This window comes from Nicotiana tabacum, chromosome 10, assembly GCF_000715075.1.
Source record: "Nicotiana tabacum cultivar K326 chromosome 10, ASM71507v2, whole genome shotgun sequence".
NCBI lineage: Eukaryota > Viridiplantae > Streptophyta > Magnoliopsida > Solanales > Solanaceae > Nicotiana > Nicotiana tabacum.
The window spans coordinates 13,610,263-13,623,098 of record NC_134089.1 but is presented as its reverse complement, the minus strand read 5'-3'; the positions used below and the strand labels follow the sequence as shown (position 1 = coordinate 13,623,098).

Sequence of the window (12,836 nt, the reverse complement as noted above, 5' to 3'; positions counted from 1 at the left end):
AATTCCAGGACGGCGGTTAGGGTTTGAGGTTTCGAATTGAAATTCGAACAGTTGAGGTTCGATTTGAGAGAAAAGGGGTGCAGATCTGGGATGTGGAGATGGAGGAGGGTATTTGGTGTAAGTTTGGGGTCGATCGGAGCACCGCCGCCGGCGGTTCCGATGGGGATGATGAGAGCCGGGTGAAAGAGATGGGGGGGGGTTAGGGGCACGTTTGGACATTTAAATATCGAACGACTCGAGCTTCAGGACCGTCCGATCAAGAAACCTCGACGGTCCTGATCTGTTGCCCATGAAACGGCGTCGTTTGGTTTATTGGGGGGGAAACAGACCGGGTCAAGGCGTGGGTTTGGGCCAGATTTCGGGTAATTTTCGTTTGGGCTGGGGAAATTTAGATTAGTTTTAGCCCAAATTTAGATTTCCTTTCATTTCTTTCTTTTCCTTTTTCAATTTCAAAAGTCTTTCCTTTTCAAAATTAAAATAAAACCTAAATTAACTAATAATTTTTAAGCTAAATTAACCTACCCAATTAGATTAATCACTCATCATGATATTTACAATAATTAATTAAATCCTAAATTTAAAGAAAAATTATACAATTCAAAATTAAAAAATAAAAAATGCTAAATGAATTATTTTTGTGATTTTTATTTTTTATAAAACAAACTAATTTACTAATTAATCTGAAAATATAAAATTAAATCCTAAATGCAGTGCATGATATTTTTGTATTTTCATGAATCAAATAAAATAAACGTACATAGACAAATGCAAATACTTAACAGAAAATGCCACAAAATCCAACAAAATTGCAAACACTGAAAGAAACTATTTTGTTTTGAATTTATTGGAATAATTCATATAGGGCAAAAATCACGTGCTCATACTCCATAATATTGAATTATCATCGAATAATCCGACTAGATTACATGTTTTTGAGGTGTAAATTGGGGATTTAGACCTAGGGATTTGAAAATAAGATTTGAAGATTTGGAGGCTGAAATGTTATCGGAATTTAGTAATTTTGGTATGGTTGGACTCGTGGTTGAATGGGTTGTCGGATTTTGTAAGTTTCGTCGGATTCCAAGAAGTGGACCCCACGGGCGATTTTGAGTTAAATTTCGGATTTTGTTGGAAAATTAATATTTTCATACGGAATTAATTTCTATAATTAGTATTGACTGAATTGAATTAGCTGTGGCTAGATTAGGGTCGATTGGAGGCCGATTCGAGGGGCAAAGGCATTTCGGAGTAGGATTTTTGCTCGGATTAAGGTAAGTAACGGTTATAAATCTGGTCATGAGGGTATGAAACCCCAGACATTTTGTCATATGACTATTTTGGAGGTGACGCACATGCTAGGTGACGGGCATGTGAGCGTGCACCGTAGGGATTGTGACTTGGTCCGTCCCGCGAGACTGTGGAATTAATTGGCCTACTATTTAATACATGTCCCCTCTGTTTCGAATAAATTAACTGTACTTCATGTTAGAAATCATGTTTAGGCTTTATGTGTTCACTATTGAGACATGCGAGGTCATGTACTTACTGAATTAGCTGTTAATTACTGTTTTGTACTCAGTCATAGCTTTCTTGCTTATTATGCCTCCGTCTCTTGTTGTTCATTGTTGATACATGACATTACCTCTATTTGGTCTATTTATATGATTTTTGAGAGCCCTAGAGACTAGAGAGATTGATGACTAAGTAAGGTCGAGGGCCTGATCTGTGAGGATATTTATGGGATCGGGCTACACACCGCAGCATGTTGTTACTGATTTATGATTGAGTGAGGCCGAGGGCCTGAGTGATTTATGCCATGAGGTGGCTTGTTATAGCGTTTGAGCTGAAGGAGCCCCTCCGGAGTCTGTACACACCCCAATGAGTGCAGATATCTACTGAGTGCGAGTGCCGAGTGATGAGCGACTGAGAGGAATGCGTGAATGTGAGGAATGAGTAATTGTGAGGTTGGAGTGAATGGGAGGACAGAGTGACTGTTATTCTGAGAAAATACATTTATTTCATTATTGTTGCATCACAGATGTCATATCACTGTTTTGAAAATTATTGGAAGATATTATTTACTGCTCAATCAAATTTGATATCTGGTTTATTGAGTACGTACTGATGTGACTTAAACTGTTAAATTGAAAGTATGACTACTCTTATTTGAAAGTTATTGAGATAACTGTATTTGCATAGCTCGTCACTACTTCTCAGTTCCTTATTTATTTTTGTTACTTACTGAGTTGGTGTACTCACGTTACCCCCTGTACCTCGTGTACAGATCTAGACACTTCTGGTCACGACGGTTGCTGATTGAGGAGTCAGACTCAAGAGACTATTGAGGTAGCCGCATGGCGTTCGCTGACTTTAACTCTCCTTTGCTTTCATGTTGTACTGTTCTATATTTTCAGACAGTGTTTTATCAGTCGGATGTTGTTATTATTTAGATGCTCATGCACTCAGTGACACCGGATTTTGGGGATGGATTTTTTAGTACTTTTGGAGTTATATTCTATTCTAAAAGATTTTATTTAATATTAACTGCTTCCGCCTTTATTTAAGAGTTCTGTTGTATTGAGATGTTGAGTTGAGGCGTGCCTTGTACCACGATAGGCGCCATCACGACGGGTGAGATTTTGGGTCGTGACACTAGGGACCTTAACCAAACATACCAACAAGTCCTAAAACACCATACGAACTTAGTCGAGCCCTCAAATCATATCAAACAACCTAAAACCACGAATCACCCTCCAATCCAAACTTAATGAACTTGAAACTTCAAATTTCTACAATTGATGTCGAAACCTATCAAACCTCGTCCGATTGACCTCAAACTTTTCACACAAGTCATTTTCAACATTACGGACCTACTCCAACTTCTGGAATCGGAATCCGACCCCGATATCAAAAAAATCTACTTCCGGTCAAAACCTCTAAAAATTCGACTTTCGCTTCTCCAAAACACAATCCGGACATGCCCCTAAATCTAAAATCACCTAATGGAGCTAACAAAACCGATGAAATTTCATTCCGGAGTCGTCTTCACACAACTTCGACTACAGTCAAAATCCTAAAATTTAAGCTTCAATTTAGGGACTAAGTGTCCCAAAACACTCCAAAACCAAAAATAAAACCTCCCGGCAAGTCACATAAGCAGAAACATATACGGGGGAAACAAAAAATAAGGGATCAGGGCTATTACTCTCAAAACGACCAACCGGGTCATTACAAAAATTACGGTATCCGGGAATACCTAATACCTTCTCCCGGCTTAACAGAATTCTTTACCCGATCTTCTATATTTTGCAGACCATAAAATAGAGTCAATTTTCTCAATTTAGGATTTAAAAATAAAATAGTGACTTGGGACATCATAATAATTATTCCAAGTAGTGACTCTGATTAAATAAATAATCTCATTTCGAATAATGTCACTTTAATTGAAAAAACTCTCCTATCCCTTGGGAAAAAGGAGGTGTGACAACATACAATTTATAAAATGGACGAAGAAAATTTATGACATCCTACAAAGAGTTGTAAGAAAGTGGACAGAATTTGCTGTAAAATATGTGAAATATACACAGTTTATATAATTTGAAGAAAAAAACCATATCCAATGTTGAAATGAGGTAATTTTTTGGGAAAAATATACTCTATAGTTGGTCCCAAAAATAATAACCTATAAAATATATAGATATATTTTTATATTAATGTGTAATATACATATTTTACATAATTAGCGTATTTTTTGTATATTTGGCTAGCAGATGTAATTATTTTTGTTGGCCAGCCAAATATGTGACTTGCTCAAATTTTTATATATCTCTTTTTGTTTGAACTTGTAGTCTTAGACATATCATTATATTTCAAAATCTTGTCATTACGGGTAAAATATAAAGTTTATGTTAAATTAATTTAATATTTAGAAAGGTGATATTTTTCTGATATGCTCGAACTTATAAAGAGTGTATTGTTTGAAATTCAAACCTACCGGGCTCTCGTCTTTTTGTTGTCAAAGAAAGTTCATCAATTAAAGCCTGTTTGGATGGTTGTTATTAATTGTATTATATCATATTGTTAATTTACATACAATATTTATGTTGATTGTTACTTAAATTTTATTGTATCAGGTTGTTAAATCGGTCGTTACGTAACGACGGAAAGTGTCTCTTTATGTAACGCCAGATTTAGCGTGACGTCATCGTTACCTTGATTTTTTCTCTCATCTTGCCCGTTCTTATTATTAAATAATCATATTTTATCCTTTATTCTATTTTTTTTAATAATATTTCTACTTCGTATCCTATTTTTTCTTAGTAATATTGTAAATATATTCTTCATATTGCTAGTATGTGACATTATAAAATAACGACAAATGATACAATCTATCCAAACATTATTTCATCAAATAATATAGTACAATATAATACGCTACATTATAAAATGACACGTAACAACCATCCAAACAAATCTGTTAGTAACCAGTATTTGCAGGAGGTTCTTGTGGCATGGATTTAATGAAAATAGTAAGAGAACTCCTGGGGGAATTATCTCTAGAGTATAATGAGCAGGTGGTGTAAATATTTCTAGTTGGTATACCACCTGCTCATTCTACTCTAGAGAGCAGGACTAGTTAATAAAAGAATAATGCCATCTAAAATAAAATGGAGCATTAATAAATACCCTCTTTCTAGAAATAAATATATAAAGTAACTGCTAAGTGTAATTCTTTCAATTATTTTTTATATCATCAATCGAACAACAACAACAAAGTCCTTAAAACTCGTATTTATAAATTTTTAGTTTAAATTAAAAATAATTGTATAAAAATTAATTACTCGAACTCGATGTATGTATCAAAGCAACATATGAATTAACATGCTCTTAGTATTATATCCATCACTTAATTAACACTAATCAATATAAACTTTTCTAAAATTTTACTTCCTCCATCTTAATTATCTGCCATGTTTATCTTTTACACATCTTTTAAGAAAATATTAAATAAAAAATATTTTTGACTATTTTACCCTTATTTATGTCTTAAGATATAATCTCTCTTTATTTAATACTTACTTATAATTAAGATATTTGTAATTTTCAAGAACAATTAATAATTAGCAGATGATATATACATGGGTCCGCAATTTATTGCCACTAGAAACCAAGACATTGGCATTGGACTTGAAAATTGATTCATAACCTTTCGGACACAACCAATCTCTATTCGAACTCCCTTTACTTGTAGGAGTACATCTTGGATTTGTCGATTATGTTATGGTCGAGTTCTACTCATGGCGACCTGGTTGAATTGAGGGAAGTTGTAGGTATTATTGCAGGTCAATCGATTGGAGAACCAGTAAAAAAAATTAATTTATTTTAAAATTATGACAGATAATTTGAGACGGAAGGAGTAAATACTTAACTGTGAAAAAACTAATAATACTATTCAATACATTGTAGTGGATATTCTATTACATGAGCTGCTGTTCCCCATACCCTTTCCATTTTTGGGTCGACGGTATATACTTCTTTCAGATATTAATTTTTTCTTCTCAAGCTATATTAATAACTCGATCCAAAAAATTTCACTTCTACACCCCAAATGTTCTCAAATTGACCATTTCCACCCCCTATCAATCTCCAATTAAACCGATTCCCACCGGAATAAAATTAAACTTTTATCATCAACCAATCAACCACCATGAACCACCACAATCACCACCATCAACCACCACAACCACCACCAATAAACCATCAAATAATAACCCAAATACTCAAACAAACCACCACTATCTTCACCTCCAACCTCTTCCTTTTCCTTCTCCTTTCATCCCTAATCCTCACTTTTCGTTCCAATGTCGAAAATGGGACCCACTATCTCACTTCATTCATCGATCGTGACCCTTCTCTCAAATCCCTAGTATCTCGTATTGACCTCCTCTCCGCCAGTACTCAAACTCAACACCACCACCACCTCCGTCGTGACCTCCGCCGTCATCGCCGCCGCCCTTTCCTTCACTTATCCCGTGTTGGTACCCTTGATGATGATTTCTTCTCCGGTGATTCGGACCTTGACAAATCACTATTTCATCATAACCCTAAACCTCAGCCCAATTCCACTTTCCTAATTCTTTCCGATTTTGACCCTAATTTAGGGTTTTCAAATCATATTATTGATAATGGGATTTTATTCCCTCAAGCAATTCGTAATGGGCTTGTTTCTTTCAAGCCCCCTTTAGAAAAAGCCCAACAAAATTTGACCCATCTTGATAATAATCCTGAAAATGAAAATAGGGTTGTTGATTTGCAGTTCTTAATAAAGGGTCTTGAATTGGGTCGTCGTGACGCCACGGCATTGTTGTTTCTTGTTAGTTTGTTATCAGCTGCTTATGCTTATGTGGTGTTGGCTTTTTTGGTTACTTACACTTGGGTTCATGGGATTATTTTCTTGCAAGTGTTGGATAATGTGTTAGGGAATTACAGGTCAATTTTTAGGACTGCTTGGGAAGGTTCTAATTTGGGGTTACGAAGGCTTTCTGGGTTTGTTTTGATGAGGTGGGCAGTTAGGGATGCTTTAGCTCAGTTGTTGGGTATTTGGGTTTTTGGAGAAATTGAGGATCAATATGTGTTTTTTAAGGTTTTTGTGAGGATGAAATTGATGCCCTTTTCGGATGTGGCGCCGTGGGTTACAGGGCATGAGAAGGAAAGCTTGTGTTTTGTTGTCTCGTGGTTCTTGGTGGAGTTGGTAGTGGGGTTTATTTTTGCTGTCGATTCTTGGGTTTCGATTGTGGACTCGAGGAAAAGTGGTAGAGAAGTTGTCAAAGAAGGGTGTCGTTTGTTGGGAATCATGGTGTATCCTGCTATGGGGATCAAGTGCTGGGAAGTTTTGGTTTGTGGGTCGTTTACGAGATGGATATTGGGTCGAATATTTGGAGAAGTGTTTGCACTGGCATTTCAGTCTGTTATGGAAGTTTATTTCATGGTAGCTTGGTTAATATTTTACTTGGCTGCAAGGCGTAGAGATGCCTCTGCAGTTGGGAGGACATTTGGACGAAGAGAATTGGAAGGCGTCCTCGAGGGCGTGAGATGATACTAGGTGGGAATTTGCTAAAGATTCATTCCCTTGCCTTGGTGTTACGTCAAAAGAAGCTTTAACTGGATGAACTTTCGCGCTGATGGGGTAATCTTTAGTGTTTTGATGTTCAATGCTTCAAAATTGTGAGTCAGCACGGCATTGTTTAAGAAGTCACCAGCTGCACTTTGTATGTACTCTGTTCTGAGGCAATATATGACTTGTATATTTCATGGGAATACTTGTTGACTATTCCACGTCCATTTCAAGTATATGCTTTACCATACAATTCTTTCATGGTGATGCAACTTGAAAACTAGTTGTAATTGTTGTATTTTTGCTTTTACCATAAAGGGTAAGAGATTTAAGGGAGCCCTCCTCTTCTTTTTTATAGTCACGTTCATGTTGTAGTTTCCAATGTTTTAAAGTAAGTTGATTTGTATAATGATACATGGTTATCATTGAACTAAACCTTTCCAATCTCCTAACCGGAAAAGATTAAAGAAAAACTTCCAATTGGTCGGTTTGAACTTTCTTTGGATAAATGTTTGAACATTGGCTATTTGTTGCTTAAAGTATTTAAGTATTCAAGTGATTATTTACCGTGTAATTTTGGAAGAATTAGTGCTCAGATGATTGAATAAATGATTAAAAAAAAAAATCTCATGTTTACTTGAAAAGGACTGATACTGTTCTGTTCTCATGTTCTTGCTAGATGGTTCCACTTTTTTTCTTTTTTTGCCCTTTGCTTGTTTAGTTTTCAGAAAGAACAAGACTTGGCCTCTTTAAAGAACCAATGAAGTGTCCACAAACTGAACAGATTATCATGTTTTAACACTTTTATCTCCTAAAACACTAGGTTGCTCCGTTTATAATACACGTATCAAAGTTTCCCTCTTTTGTATAAGTAGGACTAATTGTATTCCCTAGTACATATAGGCTTTAGGGTCAGGTAAGGAATCTGATTTCTGGTAGGATGTATGGTGTGGAAACTCAACTCTGAAAGACAAGTCTCCTCGCTTGTTCTATATTATGATGAATAAGGAGGCCATAGTAGCTGAGCTTCTTAGAAGAGATGGATGCTATTTGTTTTCCTAAATATATATAGGAGGCTTGTGAAGTTTGATGATGTCAATAAAATTTGTAAAGCCTTATACATTAATACAGAACATTGAATTCTCTAACCACTTTATCTAAAAGTTTAAAGCTTTTAGAGATGAGACTTTTTATTTACTCAATTTTGTCTTTAATACACTCCTGCATTTGCGGGCTTGAATCCTGATGTATTTCATGGTCCAAGCATGTGGCAACTTCTTCTTTAAGGTGGTCTGAAACTTGAAATCAGAAACCATGCCTGGTCTCGTACCATATAAAGACTTGTTTACACACTTAGATAGTCTCCACTTCTGAAAATGGGTTAGAACCAACTAATGGAGCACCAATGCTGAACTGTATGTTGCATTGAAGATTTTCTTTTGAAGAAGGGCATTCCTCATTGACGTGTTGCATTGAAGGGAATAGCTTCACGCAAGCCAGATAGTACTGCGCAGAAACAGGTTTAACCAAGTTGGAGAGAATTGCTTCAAAGAACTTGGAGAGAAGTAGATCAAATCAAAACTGAAGAAAAGAAAACCGAAACAAACTAAATCGAAAAGTGAGATGTGACATGGAAGGATTGACATCGTCAAAGGAGTTGACTGGTATAATCTTAATTTTCTAGAATAGAGCCAAAGGTTGGATTATAGTTAGGATGGATCATTGTATTCAGGCGAGCCATTCAAGTGAAGTGCGGCAAGAGAGGATGTCAGAAATTGTGTCAGGCGCCAGAATGGGTACAACTCTGGCTCTGTGTCGTTTGAAACGCTTAAACCTCGAAGCAAGGTGCAAAACAAGCTTCGCTTAGCCAGTGCTTCAGTCCAGGCCTTTGGTATAGTGGTAAGAGTGTAGCTTGTGATGTGTGGGTTAGGCGTACGTCACGGGTTTGAACCTAGCACAGACAAAAGCCTGGTATTTAAGTGGAGAAGGGTAGAGGGGCATGTCAATTATCCTCCAGCTTTCTAACCTTGTGCCATTGATTCACGGGGATTTCTCGGTTCTTCAAAAAAACAAAAAGCTCATTTGTTGTAGAAAGGATTTCCCCATATTGTATAGACAGATGGATGATTCTTTTTGGAGCTTTCATGTAGACTCACAATATATAGAAACATTCACTTGGTGTATCATCAATGAAGTTATTTTAACTTATTAAACTTCACTTAGCAACAACAACAACAACAAATGTTATTGGAATCAAGTCAGGTATTCCATGCTTACTTTTCCTGTTGTTCCATTGTCATTTTCATGTGATTGCTTGAAAAGTCAGGTATTCCATGCTTACTTTTCCTGTTGTTCCATTGTCATTTTCATGTGATTGCTTGAAATAAAACCGAGGAATAGAATAATAATTTAGAGAGATGAAGAAGTTGAGGCTTGGGAAAGTTTGTACCTGCTTGAGAAATATCTAGTTTCTGAAGTATTTCATCAATGATTTCAGTTCTATTGATGGAGTCACTCCTGTTGTGGTGATTATTCCGCTTCTAATATTATTGATTTTGTTCACTCAATGCCGTGATACATCATACTCTGTGACTTTTGGCATCAGAAATGTTGAGGTTTTCATACCCTTGCCATAATTGTGGCTTTGTCTGGTTAGTTATAGTCGTACTTTCTGTAGAAAATTTTTACGAAGGAAATTCATTGGTTGATTAATATTTCTGGTACTTTTGCATCATAATGTCAGTGGCAGGTGCTAGTAGTCAAATGAAGGGATGGGGATGTAAGGACTGGTCTTCAGTGATCATCACAGCTTTTGTAACAAAGATTGAAAAAGGATGTTTACATATGCCTAGGAGCAAATGCCAGAATTTTACTGTAAATGACTTATACAAGGAAATAAGTATGCTCCGCTATGTAGTGCAAAACATTTGAACAGTTTAATATAACTTTTTTTTTTTGATGTGCACCGGGTGTCCGAGTCTCTAGGAGCCCCGACTAATCCCGGGGGTGCACAGGCCCTCGGCAAGGAGTTTCGCGCAAGTGCACCACGGTTAATTCAGGTTTTACCCAGTCCGATGGCCCTCAGAAATTGTTTGCACTCAGTGGGTTTCGAACTTGAGACCTTGAAAGGGAACAAACCCCAAGGCTCAAGTCAATTGCCACCGGGCCAACCCCTGAGGGTTGAACAGTTTAATATAACTACTTGAAAATAATAAATATATTACTGGAAAACATTGCGTTATATCAAATGGACATATAAAACAAAGTACCTCTAACATATACAGGATTGACTAATGCCTAAACAAGTTTCGGAGTGGTCATCTATTTGTTGAAGTATTCTATAAATTTGGAAAAGAAAGTGGATTGTTCTTCTGGATAACCTGTGCTATTTAATTTTGCGCCCATCCTTTTTTCCCCGGTATTTTTGCGCACAACTTTAATCTAGTTAAATGTTTAGTTGATGCTCTTCTAGCCCTATATGTGTGTTCTTACCCATTAAACTCGGTCAGCCTAGCTGATAAGCATTCTAATAAGTCTGTACAAATAACAAGGTTAAGACTGTAGTACCATGTATATATGAATATAAGATAAGTGGGCACATGCAAAAATAAATATTGGACTTCCACTCTATGGGATCACCAAACTACTGAACAAGTTCTATTTATGAATATATGATATATGTTAAGTTTTCCTTACCAAAAATGATATTTGTTAATTCTCGAGTCTAAGCATTTATTGATAAGCACTTCAACAGCACCGAGTTCCTATTCAGTTTAATTCGCAAAGACTAGACACTGAATGCTCTTGCCTCAATGGACCTTTTTTTTGAGATCTGATTTTGCAGCACTCAAATAATTCTTTTTAAAAAAAGGTAAATATAGGGATCTAACTGATGTTACCTAGATGCTGAAATTCTTATCCATTGACAACTACTTCTGATCCCTTTGATGAAGTCGGTTAACTTCCAACCATGTTAAGCTGATTTAGTCTTTTAGAGCATCCATGTTGAGTGTGTTTTCTTCTCCTTTTTTTCTGCTGGGTTGTGTTGCGTGTGTCTTCTCCTTTTCAGGGGCTGTACTTTGGCTTCGAAGTCCTAAGGATAAAAGAATATTGACAGTTTTCTTTGCTCAATTTTCTTTTATGCAGCTGGATCTCCAAACAGTAAAGGATCGCTAAACGTTTGTTGAGCTATTTAGTAATTCAGCCTTTAATGCTGATAACAGTCCATGTAGTTCAAATTTGTCATGAAAACTATTGATTAACGGCTTTAAAAATTGGGCTAATGCCTAATTTCAGAAACGTCGATTAGCCCGACTACTTTTTTGTACAACTCTTAAGCAGTTGTATGTTTGTTTCATAAGACAAAAGGCGGTTGGGGCAAGGGCTTCATTATGTGCATTTTTCTTCTGAAACCTAGAATAAGTCTGTGATTTACAGATAGGTTCAAGCTAGTTAGATGGAACAAAATGTTTGATTAGCTTATTATCATGGAAATCACATTGGATGCATGCAGTTGAATATTCTTTTATCTTGATACCTTTTGTTTGTTGATATTGGTGAATGGAGTTTATTAGGAAAGAGTTCCGAAGGGTAGTTTCCCACCCAAACACGTGGATGCATGCTGAGATGCATAAAGATAGTAAATAAGCCCGTCTGAACAACAATAATCCAAATCATCTTTTATATGGCCTTTATCATACCTTCAGTAAAATTTGACACCCATATTTTTTTAAGTTTGTTCTATAAGCAAATGTAGAGATATTCCTGAATCCTTTTGTTGAAATTTCTGCTGAAAGAACAAGTTCTAAGTCATCTCATGCTTAATTGAACCTTCTCTGTTAGAGTTAGTAGATTGAAAAATTGAAGTAGAGTGTTACTCTTTTTTATTTGTTTTTTTTCTCTCTCCATATGAGTGGATTGTTTTATTATGGAAACTCTACTTTTATGCATTCTGATTCTCTAGACTTTGGCTTGTCCACCATCAGTTCGTGGGAGACTAACTTTTAGCATTGCATTTTCCCCTATTTACTAATTCAAAAGTGTAGTTAACATATAAACATTTTGCACTCTGTAGGAAATTCTGGTTCTCCCGGTTGTTGAATCCCTGTTATGTAGAATTCACCTGATGTAATTTCTGTCACTAGTGCTCATTCCTTGCTTTTTTAACTTGACTATTCCGTAGTCTCAGTGGTTGGATGGTTAGTTTACTGCTACATATAGCAATCCTTTTTACTACACGAATAAGCTAAGTGTGTTTCTCAGTTTGGTCAGTAATGTGTGGGATTTTCCCCCACTTTCTCCATATCTATTTTTCATCCTGTCTCTTCTTCATAGTTGCATCTTCTTCAATCCGTCCATTTTTTATAGTTTTTTATGAAGGAGGTTTCAGTCCGTCCTTCTTGATAGTTGCATCATCTAATTGATTGTAGTAGAAAGGGTTTGATCTTAGAATGTCAACATTTTACAAGACCTTCAAGGTATGACTTAGCCGACTAAGTGATATGTTTGGTGAGGAAGCATCTTACACAGCAGCAAGTTAAGAATGAAAAAACTAATGTTAGGGAAAAAAATTAGAAGCTATAGATAGCATTCCAATCTTGTTGACTCTATGAAACTTCTGGTAGTCTTGAAGATGGTGTGTTTCCTGAAATACCATGTTTTTTGTTACAAAAGGCTAGTGGGATAAATTAAAATTCAATACCAGTTGTGAGAGAGCCCCCCC

The 12,836-nt window shown here is 36.1% G+C and overlaps 1 protein-coding gene across 1 annotated transcript; it reads left to right on the top strand.

The window, feature by feature from the left end:
• The first annotated feature begins 5,707 nt into the window (after nucleotides 1-5,707).
• On the top strand, nucleotides 5,708-7,096 carry LOC107779887 (uncharacterized). Its single transcript, XM_016600389.2, has one exon. It carries the CDS (start codon nucleotides 5,708-5,710, stop codon nucleotides 7,094-7,096), a length of 1,389 nt encoding a protein of 462 aa, XP_016455875.1.
• The last annotated feature ends 5,740 nt before the right edge of the window (nucleotides 7,097-12,836 follow it).